The 22,401-nt window shown below is 41.5% G+C and overlaps 1 protein-coding gene across 1 annotated transcript; it reads left to right on the top strand.

The window, feature by feature from the left end:
* Positions 1-13,939: 13,939 nt before the first annotated feature.
* On the top strand, positions 13,940-21,960 carry slc1a5 (solute carrier family 1 member 5). Its single transcript, XM_026371917.1, has 8 exons — positions 13,940-14,608; positions 17,752-17,794; positions 17,887-17,949; positions 18,055-18,221; positions 18,332-18,565; positions 18,787-18,981; positions 19,125-19,259; positions 19,364-21,960. The coding sequence occupies exons 1-8, from the start codon at positions 14,088-14,090 to the stop codon at positions 19,602-19,604; spliced, it is 1,599 nt and encodes a 532-aa protein (XP_026227702.1). The 5' UTR covers positions 13,940-14,087; the 3' UTR covers positions 19,605-21,960.
* Positions 21,961-22,401: the final 441 nt, after the last annotated feature.

Below are 22,401 nucleotides of genomic sequence, written 5' to 3'. Positions count from 1 at the left end.
AAAACAATTAAACAAACAAACAAACAAACAAACAAAAAGGGAGGAGTGTGCAGTACAGAAATACTGTGAATATGCACCAAACCAAAGACTTTACTCTGAATCTTATAACGGAAATAGTTACGTTTTATTTGTTGTCTCGGTGTAGTTATGTTACTGTGTGATTGAATAATGATTGGACACTGGGGATTTTTTTTATCTTTATTGCGGAAATAGCATTCACATCATAACTTCAAAACAAGAACATCAGGAATGTTCTCCCACAGGACCTTCAGTGTGGATGTCGTGGGGACATTTCTGTGTTCTTGCAGTCCACTTCTTGTTCTCGTGCAAACATCAAAGTCTTTGCCCCCCCCCCATCACTGCTTATGGAATTTACCTGCAGGTGGATTCACATGGAATAATAATAATAATACGAGCAAATTTGGATGGGTTGTAGATTTGTTTTTGTGAAAATCCTCACTAAACATATGCAGAAACAACTGTTAAGCTGATGTTAGGAAGAATAAACTCTGCTCCGCTGCGCTCGTCTATGCTCCATCACACTCTGCTCAGCCCTTCATGTATTAACAGCTAATAGCACTTACTTATCAAGCACAAATTGATGAAATTCTGGTGGTCACAAGGTTGAGCCTTGATTAATATCATTTAAAATTAAATCCATGTGATCTATGCACAGTATCTCTCCACACATTTTGGTCACCATTTGTTACCATATACAAATCACAGCTCTCTAATACACTGTGTTCCAGGGCTCAGGATAAGAAGGACTCAAAGACACTGACTAAAAGTTCAAGTGGACTGGCAAAGAGGGGGGGGAGAGTCAGAAAGAGTACTGGAGGAACGGGCAGTATCTAGAAGTCAACAACGTGCAAACAGATGATCTGGGTAGAAAGAGAAATGTGACAAGTGTGTAGACGCTGAAAAGCAGGCAAGCAGTCCAAAAAAGATAGCAGGTAATTCTGGACCGCTATAGAGGCACAGTCAAAGTCTCGCACTGAGTAAAGAGGTATGAACTGGTGTATATACTCAGAGACTTATTAGTGAATGAGGAACAGGTGAGCAGAGAAGTGGGGAAGGAGGCGAGGGGAAGGAAAAGCAAGACAGGTGGGACAGACAGAGAATGAACCGTGTACTGTTTCCCAGAGAGCACCTTGACACTCAGCAGCTTTAGTGGGAAAATGTTTTGTGAAACTAAGGTTAAGTTGTTTGGGATGAACAAACAAGACATGGTTGTAGTCGGGTGGTGCAGCACGACAATGACCCTCAACAATGAAACCTGAAATCTACTGCAGAATGGCATTTAAAAAGGAAATAAAGGAAATAAATCTTGATCTGTCCAGGCTGCCATTCACCTGATCTCACTAGCACATCATTAGGTGAAACATTAGGTTTCCTTTCGTGTCTTCTCCGTTGTTTCGTTTCTCTCTTTGTCTTAATCATGCTGTTTTCGTCCATTGCCTTGTTTCATTTCTGTTATTCCCTCTTAGACAGATTTTCCATAGTTTGTTATTTTTTCCCCCCACCTTTCAATGAGACCCGTTCAACATTTAGGTTTCACATTTAGACATCAGTTACAGTTCATGTAAAACATCTTTTTTCCATTTGTATTATTTTCATGTCCCCTTACAGGTGACCTGCCTGCATGCCAAGGAACACTGTTTTTCCTGATGATTCACCCTCCCCAACTATATTTTTCACACAGACAAAAACAGAATGAATGTCTCATGGTAATGAAGAGCTGGACACGTGAATGCCACACCTGTCAATCACAGATTGCAGTTTTAACACGTATTGTTACTGCAAACGCAGATAGAGAAACTGGCTTCTAGACGTTTTTAAACTATACTTGCTTCTCCCTCCAAGCCAGAGAAATTCAGTTACCTCTGCTAAGTTTTGGAGCATTCTCATTAATTGTAATTTCATAATGACGACCTGAAGCACTGAGTGGTGTCTGACAGAGTGTAGCAGAGCAGGTAGAGTGAGGCCTAAATGGAGCATAGTGGTTGGATTTCAAATCTCTTGCTAGGCCTAGCCTTATTCTGAATTGTTATTCCACCAAACAAAAAGTTTTTAATTGCACTGTAAACTTTACCAAAGTAACGTTTCTTGGGAAACATTAGTCTAACTTCATATCTAATGTTGGTAAATCTCCAAAATTGTACTTGAACCCTAGTTGGAGCCAGGTCAACTACATTGCACATTTCAACTCATTTAAACTTTTTCTGACCAGAAGTTTTTAACTTAAAATTATGAGTTAAATTAATTCATTTCTAGTGTTCACTCAACTCATTAAATTAAGTTGATACAATACAAAACAAATTAGCATATTACTAGACTTTCCAGTATGCATTTGTTAATTTGTACATTCCATTTGTTATTCTCAGTATGTTAAACTCAAATAATGCAGTTTCTATTAATATCAAACGTACATTAGTTATTAGACATATCAAAGATAAATTAACTGAACAAAACTTTTTGAGTTGGCCTCAAAACTCCAAAATTCAGTGCAGTAAGTTGCCTTTTCTCAACCTTTTCTTTTTTACAGTATAGTTTTAAATAAGTACAAAATACAAGTACAAAATAAGCATGTAGTAGCTTTACTTGCAACAGTGTATTTCTACACGGTGGTTTTCTACTTTCACTGATTAAAAAAATAGACAGGTTTGGAAAAGTTTTATTTTTTTGTCAAAACACGTGTCTGGGTGTGTACCTCTGTTTCTAGGATGTGCAGTAATAAAAGATGAGCCTATTTCTTATAAAATGTTGTAATTTTGGTTTCATTTTGAGAAACTGTAAAATTGTGTGTTTTTTTTTTCCCAAAAGATCATTGTGTTCTCTGACCTTAGAGAAAGGACGACATAATTATAGCTTCAACCCAACATCTTCCTGCAGAAAGACAAACAGAAGGACAAAAAAAGAGTCCTAACCTTTGATAATGTGTAGGGTTTATTCCTTCATTCAAACTGAAACTGCAGGTCTATGCTCTGTAGGACACACAACACAGCCTTTAACATGTCCTCTAGTAAGGTCATATCTATAGTTGCCATAGCGATGGATTTCCAGTGAAGCATATCTTGTGAGACAGTATGACACTATGACAGATACACAATACAACCTATTGTGTATCTGTCATAGTCAAAATCAATACACCGTCTCTGCTCATATGTATATATATATATACATATTTGGAGTACACACAGTACATATGAGTACCACAACTGGATCTTCTTTTGAATGTCAGTATGTTTGTGTGTGTAACACATCATATAAAACATCTCTAAAACCAAGGAGATGGTAGTGGATTTTCAAAGGTCTAAACCCGAGTCAGTCAGCCAGAATATAGCCAGTGAGCATTTGTGGTGCAGACAATAAAGTGGAGTGAAGCCTATAAATATCAAGGTGTGCACCTGGACAATTAGTTGGACTGGTCACTTCATACAGATGTGCACCATAAAAAAGGGGAGAGATGTCTTTTCCTTCTAAGGCACCTTTGGTCATTATACATCTGCAAATGTTTTATCAAACTACAGTAGCAAATGTGCTGTTTTATGCTGCTGTTTGCTGGGTAGGCAGCATAAAGAAGAAGGATGCAGGACAGCTGGACAAACTGATGCAAAAAGCCTGCACAGTGACATGAATGAGGTTGGACTCACTAGAGGCTGTGGTGGAGAAACGATAAGGAGCATTATACAATACACCGACCAGCCCCTACACAACATCCTGAGGGACCAGAGAAGCTGCAGTGGCTGCGTTGCAGGAGATCCGTCATCCCCACAGCCATCAGGCTCTACAACACCGTAGCCAACAGAAGATAATAACTAACTACTTTTACTGTCTTTATCTACAAGACTACCTGAATTCAAAGTTTATCTTATCTTATCTGAAAGTGGACTGTTTTACTGTTGTGTGTGCATGTGTGTGTGTGTAGTAAGACAGGTGTACAGTAGTTAAGAATGACTGGCTAGACAGACATCGATGTGCATGTGTCTCTGTGTCCCGGGGGAGCCATGCAGTGTGGCTGTTCTCACGGGATGGGGTGTCTCTGCACACCTATCCCAGGGGCATTTCCAACACAACAGGAGGCTTAGACTGTCTGACCCCTCAGTCTGACCTCCGCCAGGTCCTCTCCGCTGGGCCCCTCAACCTCTGTCTCTACCGGCGTCTGTGTAAGCCCCCTCGGCAAGATTCTTTCAGGTCTGCTTTGTGAAAAAGCAGTGGGAGAAATATTTATGTTACACTTGCACCAACGTCTGAACGATTGCAGTATCAGCCGGGCATAAATCCAGCAGTGGAGTCCAAACTAAATGAAAGTGCCTGTGGTATCAGATGTTGCAGATGTTGAGCAGGACTCTGCTTGGTGTAAATTAATGTGTCCACTCCGAATAGAGGAACCTGACATGGTGAAAGAAGAATTTGATTGCAATTTCCTCTAAACAAGAAGACACACAGAACTGGTGATGAACATATTAGTTGAAAAGTGCAGGCAATTTCTTCCCTTTTGAAATCACTGTATTGCAAGAACATGTTCCACTGGTATTCATGGTCCCCCGAGGATTTAGGATTTATGGTGATGTAACTTGGTTTTAAGATATCTTTTTTTTTTTTTGAATGAACGGCCTTCTACATATTCATGATAAACTGTACAGGTGCACTAATGCACCAGATTGTAGTTTGTCTTTGGCCAGGACAGGATGATTAGTTGGTAGTAAGCTGTGTAGGACAGGCTTGGACAAGCCTAAGAGCAGGAGTAATACAGCACGGGGGCAGAGGAAGACGGTGACTACCTCAAGGCTAAATCGAGGGGGGGTAGTATTTTTATATCAGCTTTTCAGATCACATTTGTCGGATGACACTAGGAAACTGTCATTGGTAGCATCAGTTTTTCTAATTGACATGGCGGCACTGCACTTGATCTAAACTATTACTGCAGCTAACAGCTTGGGCCAACAGGCATTACTGGCTCCAGTAAGGGGATTAGACTGCCATGTGGACTCACGCACTGAGAGGGAGGGGCAGGGAGGGGACAGAGGAAGTGAAATACATGGCGGGAGGAACTCAGATGAATATGGCTATTGAGAGAGTAGAGATTAAGAGCCTATATTCTTTATTTTATTTTAATACTAAGAATATGATAGCTAGTGTTTGTGTAGCCTGTGAGCGTAACAACCTCCAACTGTGTTTTCATTTAGGACAGAGACCTTTAATAGCACTGACTAGTGAAATTATATTAAACAGACTCATAATGACTTTGTGGCCTTCTGTTCCTGATATCGAAGGACTAAGATGGCCGTGATATTTATGAGAAACGTATCTGTGGATGAACACAGGGATTATGAAGGGGGTAAGCAAGAATGAGAAAATGTTATTATTGGGGATCTTCAATTGGAAGAAGGAGACTTTCCTGACCCTGACTTTACCTTTGCAAAAATAATAGAATAAAATAAAATTTTAATGTAATAAAAACATATCTGAAGAGTCAGTGGTTGTTATGGCAACACAGCACCTCCTCCCTGCACCAGCAGCTCTCCCAGAGCTCTGGAGATACAAGATGTGCGATAATAAGCGGGCAACAACAAAAACAGTATAATTCATGTAGCTTCAAATAGGTTTAAAAGGGGGATTGAGATCAATAGTTTCATAATTTAAAAAGCAGGATTTAGCAGCAAAAAACACTTATGCAGCCGTGCAGACTAATCCTGTGGTGTGAATCAGTCCTTAATAGTATTGACTTAATGATAGGTACAGCACAGACGCATTAACATAACCATTTTACAACATACCAGTATCTGCATCAGTATCACAAATTCTAGACATTATAGGCCAGACATTCTACCTCTGACAGAAAGGAGTTTCAACTTCCTTGTCAGTCAACATTGAATAAATATTTCTTACACTGTCATCATTCCAGTTCAGTTTAGCTTGTTGTACGACAGCAGCGGCCGCAGCAGTTACACCGTTTTGTGTACAGCAGCTCATCTACTGCAGGTTGCAGAATTTTGAAGGAACAGATACTGACCTAGTATAGAGCTGTTTTTCATGAAATAAAAGTGAGAGTGAGTTTGACATGAGGCAGTTTTTTTTTTATGTTGCTACAGAGGTTGTATCTACAACAGTTTTTGTTGCTTTGTTTACAATAAAAACCTGATGCAGTGATTTGCAACTAATTAAAAACCTTTATTTGATTGAAACTATAGTACAGAGACAAAATGTCAAATGTTGAAACTGAAAAATGTGATTACATTTTTGAAAAATATAAATGTTAATTTGGAATTCTGGCACGTGTGAGTTGACTGACTTACTTTTTTCAACTTTTCTTTTAATGTGTTGCTGGTATCAAATTCGAAATAAACATATTATTTAAGAACCATCCTTCTCAGCTCCAGCATTTAATATGTTGTCTTTGTTATATGGTAAATGAAATAAACATTTCCCATTTGTTTTTACGTGCCTGGCTCATTTTCAGTCTTTGCATTTGTCGAGTGCTGGGACAATAATTTTATCAATGCCACATAAAGGACATCAGCCCAGCCAGATCCTTGGGAGAGCGTAAACAAGGTGGTTCACACCTCCAACTTTGTATCTTGTGTAAACCTGCTTATAAATCTGCGTGACCTCTACTACTCAGAGGACCATCTACCGTTATCTTAACAGGACTATGAATATGCACATTACGTGATCACGCTGTCAAACCAGTACAGAGTGCACATGTTACACATAGTGCACATACAACATAAACACATATACCGTTTCATGGACAGCTGCATGTACACACACTCAACGTACGTACGTCCAGAGGCACATCTTATTTTTTTCTTGGTGTGTGATATCTTGATATTTCTTTGCACTGTCTTCATAAGCATAAATCATTTATTAGATATTTTAACACACACATTTATGGGCAAACTGAAGCAGGATCTGAGGGTACTAGATTTCACTGAGTTCTATGAAGACAAAACACTATGCATAACATGCTGGAGCATGTTCACACTGCAAGTAAAGAGAGCAGAAAAATGCAGTTTGCTTGTTTAGCATTTTACTGCTATTTGCACCTCAAACAACGAGTCAACACTGAGGCTGCCATTGCTCACGTTTGTTTACATATGACAAGTACATTTGCACAAAAGGCACAATTCATCGCGACAAATCTCGCTTCAGAACATTCTAGTTAGGACTTTTTACAAACAGATTACAGTATATCCGCTTCAAAAAAAGTGACATAACACACAGAACAATCACGTCTTTCCCTTTTTTTTCATTCTTTGGGCAGAATCCTTGTCAGCACAAAGAAATCCAGTGAATGAGAACAGAGTAGGAGGTAGAAAACGAGAACCAGAGCGAGGGTGGGCTGGTGAAAGGAGGAAAATCTGAGCTCCTCCATGCCATACAGTATCGTGTGACTTCCAAAGCAGGACTGCGGGTAAAGGAGAAGAGGGCGGGGGGGGGGGGTTAGGGTGTGGTGATCTCAGCAAATCAGAGCCCTGGCTCGCTTGGGCTGGTTTGAACTGCTTAGGCCTGAATGTTCCCTGCAGATGTCCTGTGGGAAGATTGTGTTCTCTGTGTTTTGAGTCTACAGGTTGCCTGCCTGTCCTGTAGCTGGCCTCAGCATCTAGCTGCTCTTTGACATTATCGCATCCCCCTCTGGCCAATGGTGAGAGACAATCTGGTGCCTTGGTGTGTGTGTTGCTACCACCAGACTACTACTGCCGGTCCTGCAAATGTGTATATCAGAGCTTCATGTACAAAAGAGAGTCAGACATTTTGAACAAATTATGATCTATGTCATTAAACCTTAAGGGTTAGAAAGGTTCAGGGCTATGACAACACGGGCTTGTAAGACTGGATGACCAGCTCCTCTAAATCAAGCATGCAGATCCTCTGGGTGTGACATGACTAATATTATAAACTGCCCAGACCGGATGTAAGAATGCAGTGAGTGAATTGATTCACTAAAGCCTTGACTGTATCGCTCTTCTTTTCTTTCCTCTCTGTCTGTGTTTCTCTGTTTCAGAAGAATGTTTTCCAGAGCCTTTCTCCCCCTGCGGTCTGGCACAGTACAGATGACAATAGCTGAGCTGGGATCTATGCAGTGTTTGTGTCTATGAGCCTGATATACGTGAGGAATACTAACTTCTCTTACATCTTACTCCTTATATTAGACATTTAACATGACTGTATGTAAGAGACGGCAAGATGTACAAACAAAAAGTCTTGTTATATTTCTGTTTGGCTGTGTACACGTTGTTTCTGTGCAGTAAAGCAGTGAGCCTGCACCGGGGGAAACAAGATACGGCAGATTGCACTCCTCTCTCGGTTATTGATTGACCTCAGCCTAATGCGGCCCATTTATTCAAAAACACACAGTGACACAAACATAGTCACATGCACACTCTAGCACAATGTGGTAATTACACATGTGGATGTAAAAACGTTTGGTATTTTCGATTGTCCTCTTCTGACGGTAGCACGGAGGGAGTGCTGTTGTTCATCTGTGTCCTGAGGCAGTGGCTGGGTGGACTAAGCAGACAGCTGTGACATCCAGGCGCTAACTCGTATTGCTGCTCTCACAGACAGAGAGCATGCACAATATATATATATTATTTATAGGTACAAAAGACTTTTACAGTGCACACAGTCCTTGACCTGAGCCTTTGAGCAAAAACAAGCAGAAAAATTTGCAGCGCAGGGTGCAGGTAAACCCTGCGGGACACAAAAAACAGCCTTCCAACATATGGTGCAGTTTAAACACATTTCTCTTAAAAGGCTCCCTCGCATGCACGTACAAGTGTGTGAATAATTAACTCGGAGTGCAAGTTAGTGTGTGCGCATGATAAAGAATTTGTGTAGGGAGGAAAAAAAACGAGACGCAGCTATATGAAGCTTTGCACATGCCTGGTTCTATAGAGAGTGGACAGAGGCTTTCAGATAGATTTGCAATATTGTTTAACCGTTTTTCGATTTTATTTGCATGAGATCTTTACCTGAGCCTAGGACACTTTGATCAGTAAATTAATCATTGAAGATCCAAGTGCAGCACATTTTTTTGGCTACAGATTACAAATTTAGATATTTGTGCTCTACAAGGTAAGCGGTGAGTGTAAGTGTTCTTTTGCCAGCAGACGTTTGACTTAAGTTCAAGAGTTTGACCAAATGCCTTTATAAAGGTTGTCTGAGGTCCAAAACTTTACGTTTCTCTTAAGCTGGAGGCCGCTAGTTAACAAACTGGTCTTATTTGAACAGGCAGGCAAATAGGTAATGGTTAGGCAAGTAAAAAGCTTCTCCGATGACAGTGTAAACACTGAAACATAGTTCAAATAAGGTACGGGACGTTTTACCTAATTAGTATTCCACATGCATTGTACTTGTTGGTCTATGCAACTGTTCTGTTTCTCACTTACTCTTTGGAAAACTTTCACTGGCTCATGACATATTTGCCAATCTTGCCAGTGAGTTAAGTACAGTTTCAGGGTCAAAGGCACCCAAAGATGGGTGGTAATGATGAAACAGAAGAGCCTGTTGTGGTATCGCAGCCAGGACGTAAAATAGAAGAGGAAGTCTGAATTATATTTTAACCAACGTCGGTGAAAAGAATTAGACAACCTGGCAAAAAGTTAAACAAGGAGCATGACTGAAAAGTAATGACCTTGTTGTTAATTTGTTGTAAGGTTAATAAACTCAATACAATTTTAAGTTAACTCTAATGTTTAAGAGGCTAAAAGGCTTCTTCGTTCAATCTTTAAATGATTCAAAACAATCTACCATAGTGTCAAGACATATGTCCTCCAGTCCACCTGTCAGTCAAACGACTGGATGCTGTTGTTCTAAACGTCACTGGAGGCTGCAGTGAATTGATAAAACGTTGTTTCTTTCATCCATTAAAAGGTGGTCTCTGCAACATTGCCAAGTTCTGGATGCAGGTTGGGGTGACGAGGCCTGAATGCTGTGATGGTGCTCGTAAGCCGTGACATAAGTAGTAAGGGACCACATTAAACATTTACCTGTGGAGTCAGCCATTATTTCTGGACTCCAGCAGACTTTAATGTGAAAAAGGTGAATGAGGTTTTCCCCTGTGATAAGCAGATCTCATAAGCTGTGTGTAACAGTTCATGCAGGTGTAACTTCAACCTGGCATTCGGACACCCATCGAAAGACATGTTCAGCACCTATGTTCAATTTACCCGAAGCTGAAGGACTCACACGTGATAAAATGCAGAGAATTGGGCTTGTACCTGTTACACAGATGAAGAAGATATACGTTTTATGATCTTTTTCTTTCACACTTACATTTGACGAAATACAGAATCAGGTCTGGACTTACTATTAGTGAACACTCTACCAGTATGTTTAGTGTGTTTGCACAGAATCAGAGAAGAGGACATATATCTAACTTTAGTAGACATATGTTTTTACATTGTTGGATGGGCATCTGAGGCTTTTCTCAGGTTCCTGCTATGGACAACACAAGAACGATAATGTATTATCAGTGCTTTTTATTCTGAAGAGGCATTAATTCAAAGATATGAGAGTAAACTACACCTTTCCTGTCCGGGCCAGAATTTATCCTTGTCCTTAGGACAAAATGAGTAACGTGAAATATTGAGTTGTGCCAAATATTAAATGGAGTACTGTGAAATACTATATGTGTATATGGTTGTGTTAACAACAAATAGTGGCAACACATATAGACATGGTCTATGAATTACCAACACAGTTAGTCTTTCTAGCAGCTTTTTGCTAGAGGTTGGTTATGTTTTGCTTAAGCACTACCTTGCTCAGTGAAGTGTACCCTATAGTAGTTTAGTTAGGAATACTGTGGGGTAAGAAGCATACAAAAGTGAAAAGGAAGAGGACATTTAATCATTTCCATTCAGACTAGAAGTTCAGCCATATTTGATTTTGTAATCAAAGGCAATCCGAAACAGACACAGGAGGGTGGATGTAGGCGGGGAATGTGAATCTGATTACACACTGTAAATGCGTAAATAATTTTGAGAGGCCCCTCCTAGTCACACAAGGCTCTAGGAGATCAGACAGGGTTTAGGGGCCTCCTCGTCACTGCAGAGTTACAGGGATAACAGTGGGGATGGATCTACAAGCTTCGGGAAATACAACAAAATAAAAAATTACAAACGTGGACGATTTACTTGCATTCATTGTACTTTTGAAGTAAAATATATAAATGGGTTGATAGATACCAGTAAAACAAGCCTACAGTCGTGCTCGAGTTGTTGCTGCTGTGACTTAACATAACGTGTGATGATGTTCAGCAGGAATAATGTTCACAATGATAGATATCTTAGTTCAGATGTAATAAAATAGCCTGTTAGGTTATTATATGCACCAAGGATCGCTCTGCATGAAGAGAAAGTAACTTTTGCAGGTGTTCAGTTGTAAACTAAACTGTTATAACATATTAATCGTATTATATCAAACTGTGCTGTGTGCTGGTTGGAAAGTGCTGAGTCATCCTGCTTGGACTGTGTTGAATGTGTTGAAATATTTAATTATGGAATTTGCCTCCAGGAATCTCAGCAACAACAGATAAGGATAGCTTCACAGTCTCCCTTTCCTCGTTTCCTTTGTTCCTTTTACATAAACAGTTATGCTTTCTTATCATGACTCAGCGCTTTTTTTTCCACCCTGCAGTTTTTGGTCTCTCTAATTTTTAGCTCCTGCTGAATTCAAACTGAATTTAGCCACGCAGTTAAAAAAAAAAACAGCTCACAGTCAGTGAAAGGATGTTTGTGCTGGCATTAAGTTTCCTTTCCGTTTCCAGCTTCATAATTTCTTTATTGTCCGTCTCCCTGTTTCTCATCTGTTCTCACGACACCTGAGACAGACGGTTTTTTTCTTTTCTGCTGTGTGTGTGTGTCCCACTTTCAGGTACACCTAATGAACTCGACTTAACCTGTTTCGACTTGTGATGAAACCTCACAAATGAAAACATCTCACTGCAGTTAAGAAACATGCACCATCGCTTTTGGGAGTCTTTAATAAGAGGAAGGAACTGTGGCAAGTGGGACATCTCCAGAGTTAACCTTGAATACCTGAAGCAGCGGCGATGTACAAGTAGAGAGTATTTGAACCAGGAATCAATGTTGTTACTATAGCCCTGTGTGCTCATGGCCACAGCATGCCCCACGCTGTCACTATCATTGATTGAAGACTCTGCTCTTTATTGTTTTGTTTTGCTTTGAAGCGATCTGCATTTAGAAGAGCAGTCAAATTCTCATATGTTAATATGAGACAGTAAAAACTCACCTTCTGCACGCTGTGCTTTTTCTTTTTCGTTTTTAGATGGGGCCTACTCTAGAAAAAAACTACTCTCGACTTTCACGTTCCTGTGGCATCAGCTATTGAACTGGTGCTTTCTCACTGAGTAACGCACTGTTTCACAGAATCACAGCGATTCCCCCGACCACTCACACGGTCAGAGGGAACAAAGAACCAGCCTGAGATAACAAACGCAGCACAGAGGGGACAGCTCCCTACCAGCCCGGGTCCCGGTCCTGTGGGCATTCATTGGTGTTAAAGGTGCGTTTCCCACAAACTTCTACCAGTGGGATCCCTGTTTGAAAAAGGGCTTGGATTATTGTTTGAGTGTAAGCTAACCCCAGGCTGTGGCAGATCCCTACACCCAAATTTGAAGGTATCAGACTGTAGGCCTCAGTAACACAGATAATGGGAGCCGGTCTCTTGTTCCAGTTTGACTTGCGTCTTGCCAAAAACTGGAGAGAGGTAGCCAGGAAGTCAACATTTCTGGAACACTGGGAATCTCTGTTCGACTGTGTCCATCTCAAACTTCACTTCACTCGTCACAGTCGTTCTTCACATTTACCAAGAATGTGGCGAAATCAGCCAAGTAGAGTCCTCTCTGTAATGATTGAGAAACAGTGCTTTTTAAATGATGGCACAGAAGCTGTGCTCCTCTATTATATATATATATATATATATATATATATATATATATATATATATATATATATATATATATATATATATATATATATATATATATACACATATATATATATTGTTTTCATTCTCACAAGCCAGATGTTGCTCCACTTGCTTTACCCTTTGATGTTAAAACTATAACAATAATGATATTCTTTGTTGAAGTGGTACTTGAGAGGAGGGCACATAAACACAGAGGAGGGAGGTCACATCAAAGTCCAGTGGCAGTCTCCACAGCTGTACAGGCTGTTTCTGCTCCTCAGCTGATGCAACCCAGTGTAGATGCCACTATATTAAAGAGGGAGTAGTCTGGTAAAGGATTAGTGTTGGCAAATATTTCAGTAGGGTTGCATTATTATGTATACGTCATACAAAATTAGCTGCATAAAGCACAAATTGAACTGAGAATTATGGAAACTTGAAACTGAATTTCCCATTTCTAAACTTTTGCTTTTTACAGTTAAACTGCTCATGCTCAAAAGTAGGATATGTCTAATTTCACACAATGGAACCTGAAGCTAAATATCCTGCTTGTTGTGTGCACTCATGTACAGGGGACATGTGGATCCATGTATATGTACCCTGTACATTTTATCTATATCATCTATCTACCTCTTCATTTATAAATAAAAATTCTTAAATCTCCAGACCAAATAATTCAACAACCAAAAACCACAGTGTTTGACCCAGAACATCTGCTAATCCAGATGTTCAGCTCAAGCTTTGGGACATGACAATCAGCTGAAGAGACGGATGAGACAGGAGCAGAACCCATGGATCTAAATGATAAAGTGCAGCCAAGAAATATTCGACTTTCTCATCAGGTTCCAAGGCAATTACCTTTTACACCAACACACAATATTTATTTAAAAGCTCGTAGCGGATGCGATGAGTTCACATGAACATGCATTTCCCATTTAAACACGCCCTCAGCCGTGCGTCACGGCGGGTGGGGGTTGACTGTCCCCGGACACATAAGTAGCATACGAGCAGCAGCGGCGCGTATTAGCTGGAGTTAAGCCGGTAGTGCGTGCTAGTAACACTGAAAGGTGCTTCCGTCATAGTAACACTAGTTTTTGAGGAAAGGGTTTGTTCTCTCGCGGTAAGTCAAAGGAGAAGCTTTAAGGCGCGTAATGGCTGAAAAGATAGACATGGATCAGGAGAAGGCATCCAACGGCGAGGCGCTCGCCAACGGGCTGACGAGCCCCAGGAAGAGTCCGGAGCCGCTGCTGGAGCGGGTGAAGAGGATAGTGAGGGCCAACCTGCTGGTGATTCTCACCGTGGCCGGGGTCATCATCGGCGTGTTTATCGGACTCGGCGTGCGCAACGTGGCGCTGACCAGGACCCAGATCATTTACATCGGCTTCCCCGGCGAGCTGCTCATCCGGCTGCTGAAGATGATCATCATCCCCCTGGTGGTGTGCAGTCTGGTGTCCGGGGCGGCCAGCATCGACCCTAAAGCCCTGGGCAAACTTGGCGGCTGGGCCATGCTCTTCTTCCTGGTCACCACCTTGATCGCCTCGTCCATCGGGGTCGTGATGGCTTTCATCATATCGCCCGGGTCGGTGGAGATCGAAACGAGCGCGCAAAACGTGGGTAACGATAATGTGCCTGCGTCGAAAGAAGTGATCGACTCCTTTTTAGATTTGATCAGGTGAGTTCATGGAGCTCTAGCTCACCTGCCGAGCGCGCGCACACACACACACACACACACACACACACACACACACTTCAGCACACACGCTCGTATGTTCACTTAACCCCTGAGTGCCAAGAAACAGGTTTTCAGTGTGTTTGTTAGTCTGGGAACAGAAAGGCGCACAAACAATGAGCTGGTATCTGTGTGAACACGTGTGTGTGTGTGTGTGTGTGTGTGTGTGTGTGTGTGTGTGTAATGACTAGAAGCAGTTGCATCAGCTGAGCCGCGTCCTCACGTCGGGCTCTTCTCACGATCACCAAACGTGCCGGTAGAGTTTCATCATCTTTAGCCATAACACGTGTATGTATGTGGGGTGGTGGTGGGGGGGGTAACTCTTCCTGTTGCTGGGACAGCCCCCATCTCGTAGAAAAAATAAAACCCGGCACAGTCGACGCCTCTTCTAATTTTACCCAGAGATCGCGCTTTATTTCCGTTTCCAGTTAGACTCAGTACAATGCGCCTTTTTTTTAAAAATAAAAAACAACGTGTCACACTCATGTGGCGTTCATGAGACGCGCCAGGCTCATCCACAGAGGAATAAAGTGAAGTGTAAAAAAAAATCTGCTGACGCACCATCAGTCATTGTAGGAAATCCATTCTGTGTTTGTTTATGATTGGTGCACAGATGTGTTTCCTACTGACAGCGCTTTAAGACTTTGTCCTGAGGCCACAGACCAGCACCGGTTTGACCTTAAAGTTGCCATCATGTTTCACATTAAGTGTCTCCGGCGTTATTGCACAATTATGCCTGGTTAGTTAGAAAATCCTCTGGAGCATGAAGTGCTGATTTCCATGAATTGTAACAGTCATGTCTCTCTGTCCTCCCTCATCTGGCAGTCCTGAGTTGCCAGATGAGAGGCATACAAGGAACAGGGCAAAACTTATCCATTCACAGACCAACATTGTTTTGTTTTGTTTTTTTTAAATCAGAGACTCTTACATAACCATATCTACAAGTTGCAAAACAATGGTCTGCTTTACAAAGCTCCGGAGCATTGAGTCTGACTCTGGCTCATATTTAATGCCTGTGATGGGGGAAAAATAAAAAGGGACCTCACAGCAGAGCCTTGTCCGATTGACTCTAGAATCAGTCCAACAGTCCAGCTCATTGTCAAATGATGGCCCTGAATGCAGCATCTCGTTTCTGTTGTCCAGATGTATCTAGCTTGCTGCTGTCCTGTGCAGGACACTACCAGCGCAGACACACACACACACACACACACTTTTGACACAATATCCTAATAGAACAGCCGGCAAAACACGAGCCTCTCATCAGAGCGAGCCCTCTCAGTTTGTGTCCTGGTTAGTTTCGACAACAAACCCAGTAGGTGGGGGGAGGGGGGGGGATGCTCATCAAAGCGTAAAATGGCCTGGTCATTGTTCAGAAACACATGATCTCTTTATTGCCTATTTGTCATTGTCCTAACACACACACACACACACACACACACTTAGAGAAAATGCCCCTTATCAGCCTAAGAACACATATGAAGCTGTGTGTTTATCTGCAGCCACTCCTGCACATCCTTGTTGACATTTCTTATCTCCTGCCTTTTGTTTTGTTTTCCCACTTCAAACCCTTCATGTCTGTGGATTTATTGACCACGTACAGTGTTTCTAAGTTTTTCCCAGCACTTGTGGCACTGGACAGCACATTACGATGTATTTTGTAGTTTTAATCGACTTTATTTTTAAAGTAGATTAAAAGCACCTTGTTTTTATTGTCAAGGTCTTTATATTTACTAGTATACGAGCGAACATTGGCATTTTCCTTTTACTTGACCTAGATTGTCGACTTCTCATATCGTTTCATTTTAAATCGTTGTTTGTTTTGCTGCCAACGTTTTCTTTATCTGCCCTATCAAGCTTGTAGAACCACTGTTGTGTAGGAAAACTAATTTCCTCTTCTACATAGACTTGAAAGAGGTGCTCCCTGATGTCGCATTGGGGAGGCGTAACAAGACGCAGGACAGACGTCACAGTGTTTAGGAACAATCAGCTGCCCGTCATATAAGTTACACACCTACCTGAGAGCGTGCGACAGTACTCTACCGTGTGTGGCCCTATTCAAAGCAATCTTTTCATTTTCTTCGCTTGTGCTGTCAAGTATGTACTATACACAACCAGGAAGCATGTGTTCGTGTCAGAGGGTTTTCCAGTCCGTACAGCGCATGTCACTATCTACTAGTCTCTTTTTAATTGGGTCACAGACTAACTATTCTTGTGAAACCTGAAACAGACAGAAGCGAAACATATAGCACAACGTGTAGCCACAAACAAACAAAAAAAAAACAAGGAAGTGCCACCTGCCCATCTATAAACTGTGGAATACATGGTACAAGGCGGGTTTGCTCTGTCAAACAAAATACAGTTCAGAACATGACACAGTTTGGAGGCTTGTGTCATGTCAAATAATAGCAACCAGTTCCCAGTCTTGCAGTTTGGCCAGAACGACTCTGCTTCTGTTTTTAAATCATTAGGCCTGATGAATCTGGACCCCAGAACTAAACTGAACTGACTGAATAAGCAAAAACCTGCATAGTGTGAATTTATTTTAATATGCAAATAAATATTTCAATCGCTGACTTGATAACCCAGCAGGCTTTCTGTCTTTCTTTCTGTCTTTCTGTCTTTCTTTCTTTCTTTCTTTCTTTCTTTCGGCGGTAGCTGAGCCATAATTAAGTCAGCGATCTGGTGGTTGCATGCTGCACGGTCACACTGTCACATGATGTTTAATCCTGATGCACCAGAGCTCCAATGAATGGCTGCAAAGAGCTTGTGAAGTTAATGCCTTATTATTCTAAATCCACTGCAGGAATAAGAGAATGAGGGCCACATGCGTTTCATGAGTTTTATACAGCACTTGTTCATAGAGAATGACTCATAAATGAGGGCATAGTGTAAGGAAAGGGGATTAATAGTGAAATTCTCTCAGCTATGTCAACATGATTAAAAACCTTGTGATTCCGTCTCAACTGTCACTGACGTCCAGAGGTCATAGAGATCTGGAAAATAAATACCTGAAATAAAAGGAACCGACTCCATCTTATCTACAAACACTGATCACGGTATGTTTTTTTTTTTTTTCCTCTCCACAGAAACATCTTTCCCTCCAACCTGGTGTCTGCTGCCTTTCGATCAGTGAGTGTTTGACCTTGATTCTGTATCGTTTGAAATTGTATTCATGTAATGGATGCTTGTACTAAGCTAGTGAACCGTTCTTTCCCAAACAGTATGCAACCAGTTACAAGATGATCAACGGCACCGACGGAAACCTGAACTTCACAGCGGAGAAGGTGAGCACAGTGGACGGCCTAGTCATCCATGTAAAACACAAATACACCAAGTTGATTTGCGTGTCCCGTTTGGATTCTTAATATGCACCCCCTGTGCGTCTCCAGGTACCTATCGGAAAAGACCAGGACGGCATGAATATTCTAGGTCTGGTAGTGTTTGCCATTGTGTTTGGCGTGGCTTTGAGGAAGCTGGGGGAGGAGGGAGAGATCCTCATCAAGTTCTTCAACTCCTTCAACGAGGCCACCATGGTTCTGGTCTCCTGGATCATGTGGTAAGTGAAATTAGCATGTTTCTGTTTCTACGTCTGATCGTTTTTGTGTTGTATTCTAAACCCCCGATCTGCACTGTGCTGTCTTTCCTCCCCTCCCTGTCTCTTTTTAGGTATGCTCCAATTGGTATCATGTTCCTTGTTGCTGGCAAGATCGTAGAGATGGATGATGTTGCCAAACTGTTTGCCAGCTTGGGCAAATACATCGCTTGCTGTATCATTGGACATGCGATCCATGGCCTTCTTGTGCTTCCTGCTATCTACTTTATCATCACAAGGAAGAACCCATACACCTTCCTCTGGGGGATATTCACAGCTCTGGCAACAGCCTTTGGGACCAGCTCCAGGTAATAAACTCACTGCTCCCTGCTTCTGACTGTGTGTCTCTCTCTCTCTCTCTCTCTCTCTCTCTCTCTCTCTCTCTCACTAGCACTTATTTACTTTCTCTGGCTGTTAAATATTAAATACTGAGCTTCTCTTGTTTGACACACACACACACTCTCCTCCACAAATGCACATATTCACATACCTTTCGCCGTCAAACACTCAAACATTTCCTGTTCCGTAGCTCTGCCACCCTGCCCCTGATGATGAAGTGTGTGGAGGAAAATAACGGCGTGTCCAAGCACATCAGCCGTTTTATCCTGCCCATCGGGGCGACGGTCAACATGGACGGAGCAGCTCTCTTCCAGTGTGTGGCTGCCGTTTTCATCGCTCAGCTGAACGCAGTTTCCCTTAACTTCGTCCAAGTCATTACCATCCTGTAAGTCCTCAGTTCGACAGCGAGAATAAAATAACGTCTGCTTATCAGGTCGCTCATCAGGATATTGAATTTAAACTGAGTTGGTATATTTTCTAATGTTAATTCTATGTCTAACTGTGTCACCTTCCCTCATAATGTGTTAGTGTGACGGCTACAGCCTCCAGTGTTGGAGCAGCAGGTATACCTGCTGGTGGTGTTCTCACCCTAGCTATCATCCTGGAAGCAGTAGGACTGCCGACCACAGACATCTCTCTCATCTTGGCCGTTGACTGGCTTGTGTAAGTACACAACCGCTGCATTTCATGTACTGTAGGCCACAGTTTCTGTTCACACGTGGCGACTGAATTGTTGTTAAAATCATTCTCCGTGCATCCTTCTCCAGCGATCGTACCTGCACGATACTGAATGTGGAGGGCGACGCTTTCGGAGCCGGGCTCTTGCAGTACTTCGTAGACCGCACATCCAAAAAAGAGGAAGGAGCAGAGCTGAGCGAGGTCAGGCTGGAGGGCGACTCGCCAGCCGCTGTGCCCGAGCACTCGCCGCTCCTTGAGAAGCGAGGCGGGAGGGACGGTGCGGGAGGCGCCAAGACGGAGCCGTCAGGTGAAAAAGAGACCATCATGTAATCCAGCTGACATCATCTAGAGCCCCCTTACTTATTTAACACTCCAGCAAGATGACAACTAGGATTCGAACTCTGAAGGGAGAAGTGCAAGGAGAGAGGATGGACATGTGCACAGCAATGCAAAGAAAGTGTCTCTGTCCTCCACACTTTTCTGTGGGAAATCTAAAAAGTCATTGGGGAAATTCAGTCTCCATCTTATGCAGTTTCCTCTTTCTTTTTTTGTTTTTGAAGTTTTCTTTTGTTTTAGGGACAGTATTCTACATTAGTCTGGCTGCTGTCTTATCTCAAGGCTGATGTTGCACAATCAGTCCTCGTCAAAAGTCAAAAGTTTATTACGTGACCAATATTTATGCCCACTGAAATGGAAGCTGCTGCAGAGATCCTGCTGCAAGATGCAGTCGATAAATCCAATCTGGGAAATACTAAGAAATGTTCCTTTCAGTTAGAATGGAAAAATGGAAGTTATATGGATGCGTTTACCTGTTGGTCTGCTGGTGCCATTTCCATGTCCTACTTATATTATTATATATACTCATGTGTCGCAGAACCAGCAGAGTAAACCATGACGATGTCCAACTTTAAAACGCTGAGGAGGACCAGATGGGTTTCATTAATCCCGTACCTTTTTTCTTTTCCTTTTGTCTTCAACTCAGATTTTGATCGGAAAAAAACCCATAAGATGACATTATACTTTTTAATTATATGTTTTGAATATGAACAGTTTGTGTACTTTAATATACGTGATTGTGGCCAATTTCATGTAACAATGTGTTTTAAGTGTATGTCTTTTTACGACTTGTCATATTAAGCATATGGAACAGTAGTTGAACTATATACCATATACCTTACATGAAATTGGTTGTGATACTATTTTTTGTGCTTGAAGGCTTTTAGAGTCGCTATATTCTATTTGTGGTAATTCCACGCCAGTGGCTCCGTTTAGTTTGGAAACTCCGGAGCATAACTATACTCCAAAGAGCATTAGATGAAATCATCACCTCAATGTCCCAAAGCTGAATGACCTCCGAGCATTTCTGCCTTTTTCTGAAGAACAGTTAGTGCTGTGGCAGGAGACACAACCTCAGGTTCACCTTTTGCTTGAAGACTGTCCTCCAAGCGCTCCTTAACACTCTTGAGACCAAAAAAATCATGCTGACTCAGCAAGCAGGAAGGAGACGTGAAACTCCATATGACACTGAATGACATTGCCAGGGACATATGCTTCTTTTTTATTATCAAAGCCCACATATTAATAATGTGGTTTCTCTACGTAGGTCCCAGCATTTTAAGGCACAGGTGGGTTTAAAAGCACAGTGTGGGACAAGGTATATCTGTTTGTCATGGAAAAGCAGCGGTCAGTTGTTGAGGCCTGAACACCTAAAGCACTTCAGTGACAGGGTAATTGTGTCTGAGATTAAACCTATTTAAGTTTTGGCTCTAGTGGCCATAAAGATGAAGTACTGATAATGTGGGTCTCCTTTAGACCTCCTTGTAAGTTTGGTAATTATTTGTTACAATTTATATTTATTTCTCTAATCAAAATCCATAAAGAAAGAAAGTTTTACCTGAGATTTTGACATTTGAGTCTATTTTTGCTAGTTTCTATTTGTAATAACTGCTTGATTGTAGTTTTTAAAGCTTTTATTACTATTTTCAACTTGTGGCTACTAGTCTAGACTAGCGTGAGCACAGTGCTTCCATCTGCACAGTTCTCTTTTGCATTGTGGGAGTTTGAATTTAGTAAATGAACTACAGTAAGACTTGACAATCTGGTGTGGCAGTGATGTGATGAGCTGTTTTGGTTGTACCATTGAGTGATCAGTCAGTAATGTTGCACTATACTTAACTCTTCCATCCATATCAACTTTGACTGTCTAGAACTCTACCCAATGACGGGGGCAAATGCTATCAAAGGTATACACAAAATCTGTTTCTGGTATGTCTCTAATCTATATCAGCATTTTTTCATTATTATGTTTTTACTAGTTTAGCTGTATTTCATTGATGGTCACCTATGGAATCGTTGCAGCTCTGAGGTCTTGCTTTTAAAGTGTCGAGAGAAGAAACCATTGCCTCAGACAACTACCATGCTTCTGTTTTTACCTTTTTACGCTTTGTGGTTCAAGGATGTAAAGGTGTCATCATTCCTTCACAAGGTCTTTCACCATATGGACGCCTCTCTGGTTTGATTGTAGTGTTGTTTGTGTGTGTGACTGTGTGTCAGTGAGTGTACACGTGTATGTGCATACTAGTTGGAATGATTTTATTATTGTGGGGCTATGTTTCATTATTATTCCAGGTTACAGTCTGAATTTACTGTGGGTAGGCTTCAAACAATAAAGGCCTTTTTTTTATTACTTCTCTGTGCTTTTTTTTTTAAATTTTTTTTTTTTTTTAAATTCCCGTGTTAAAGCCGTAATGACTGTCAAACACTACACTCAACAATTTAGAAAAACATGTGGCTGTATCATATTGCATACTTTCAGATGCCACACTATAGTTGTATGGAAGAGGGGAGACGTATTTGAAATCCAGATATGCTTCAATGTTTCTGCATCCAAAAATAACCTCTCAGTGGTACGGCTGCTCATCTAATTACCGCATATGAGCAATGCTGTCCATTTTAACATAGGACTGTAAACACCTTAAGGAATGCAATATTGGCAGCAGTAACAGGTCACAGGTTGCTATTGTTGAATACAAATTCTTCTCTGCGTAAGTAAAATTCAGCAAACCAACTGCACAACTGCAAAGTGTCATTATCATAGCAGGGTCAGCTGAGACACACAGGACGCATA

Source organism: Anabas testudineus, chromosome 13 (genome assembly GCF_900324465.2).
Source record: "Anabas testudineus chromosome 13, fAnaTes1.2, whole genome shotgun sequence".
Lineage (NCBI taxonomy): Eukaryota > Metazoa > Chordata > Actinopteri > Anabantiformes > Anabantidae > Anabas > Anabas testudineus.
The sequence above is the reverse complement of the archived record's forward strand: the minus strand, read 5'-3'. Positions and strand labels throughout refer to the sequence as shown.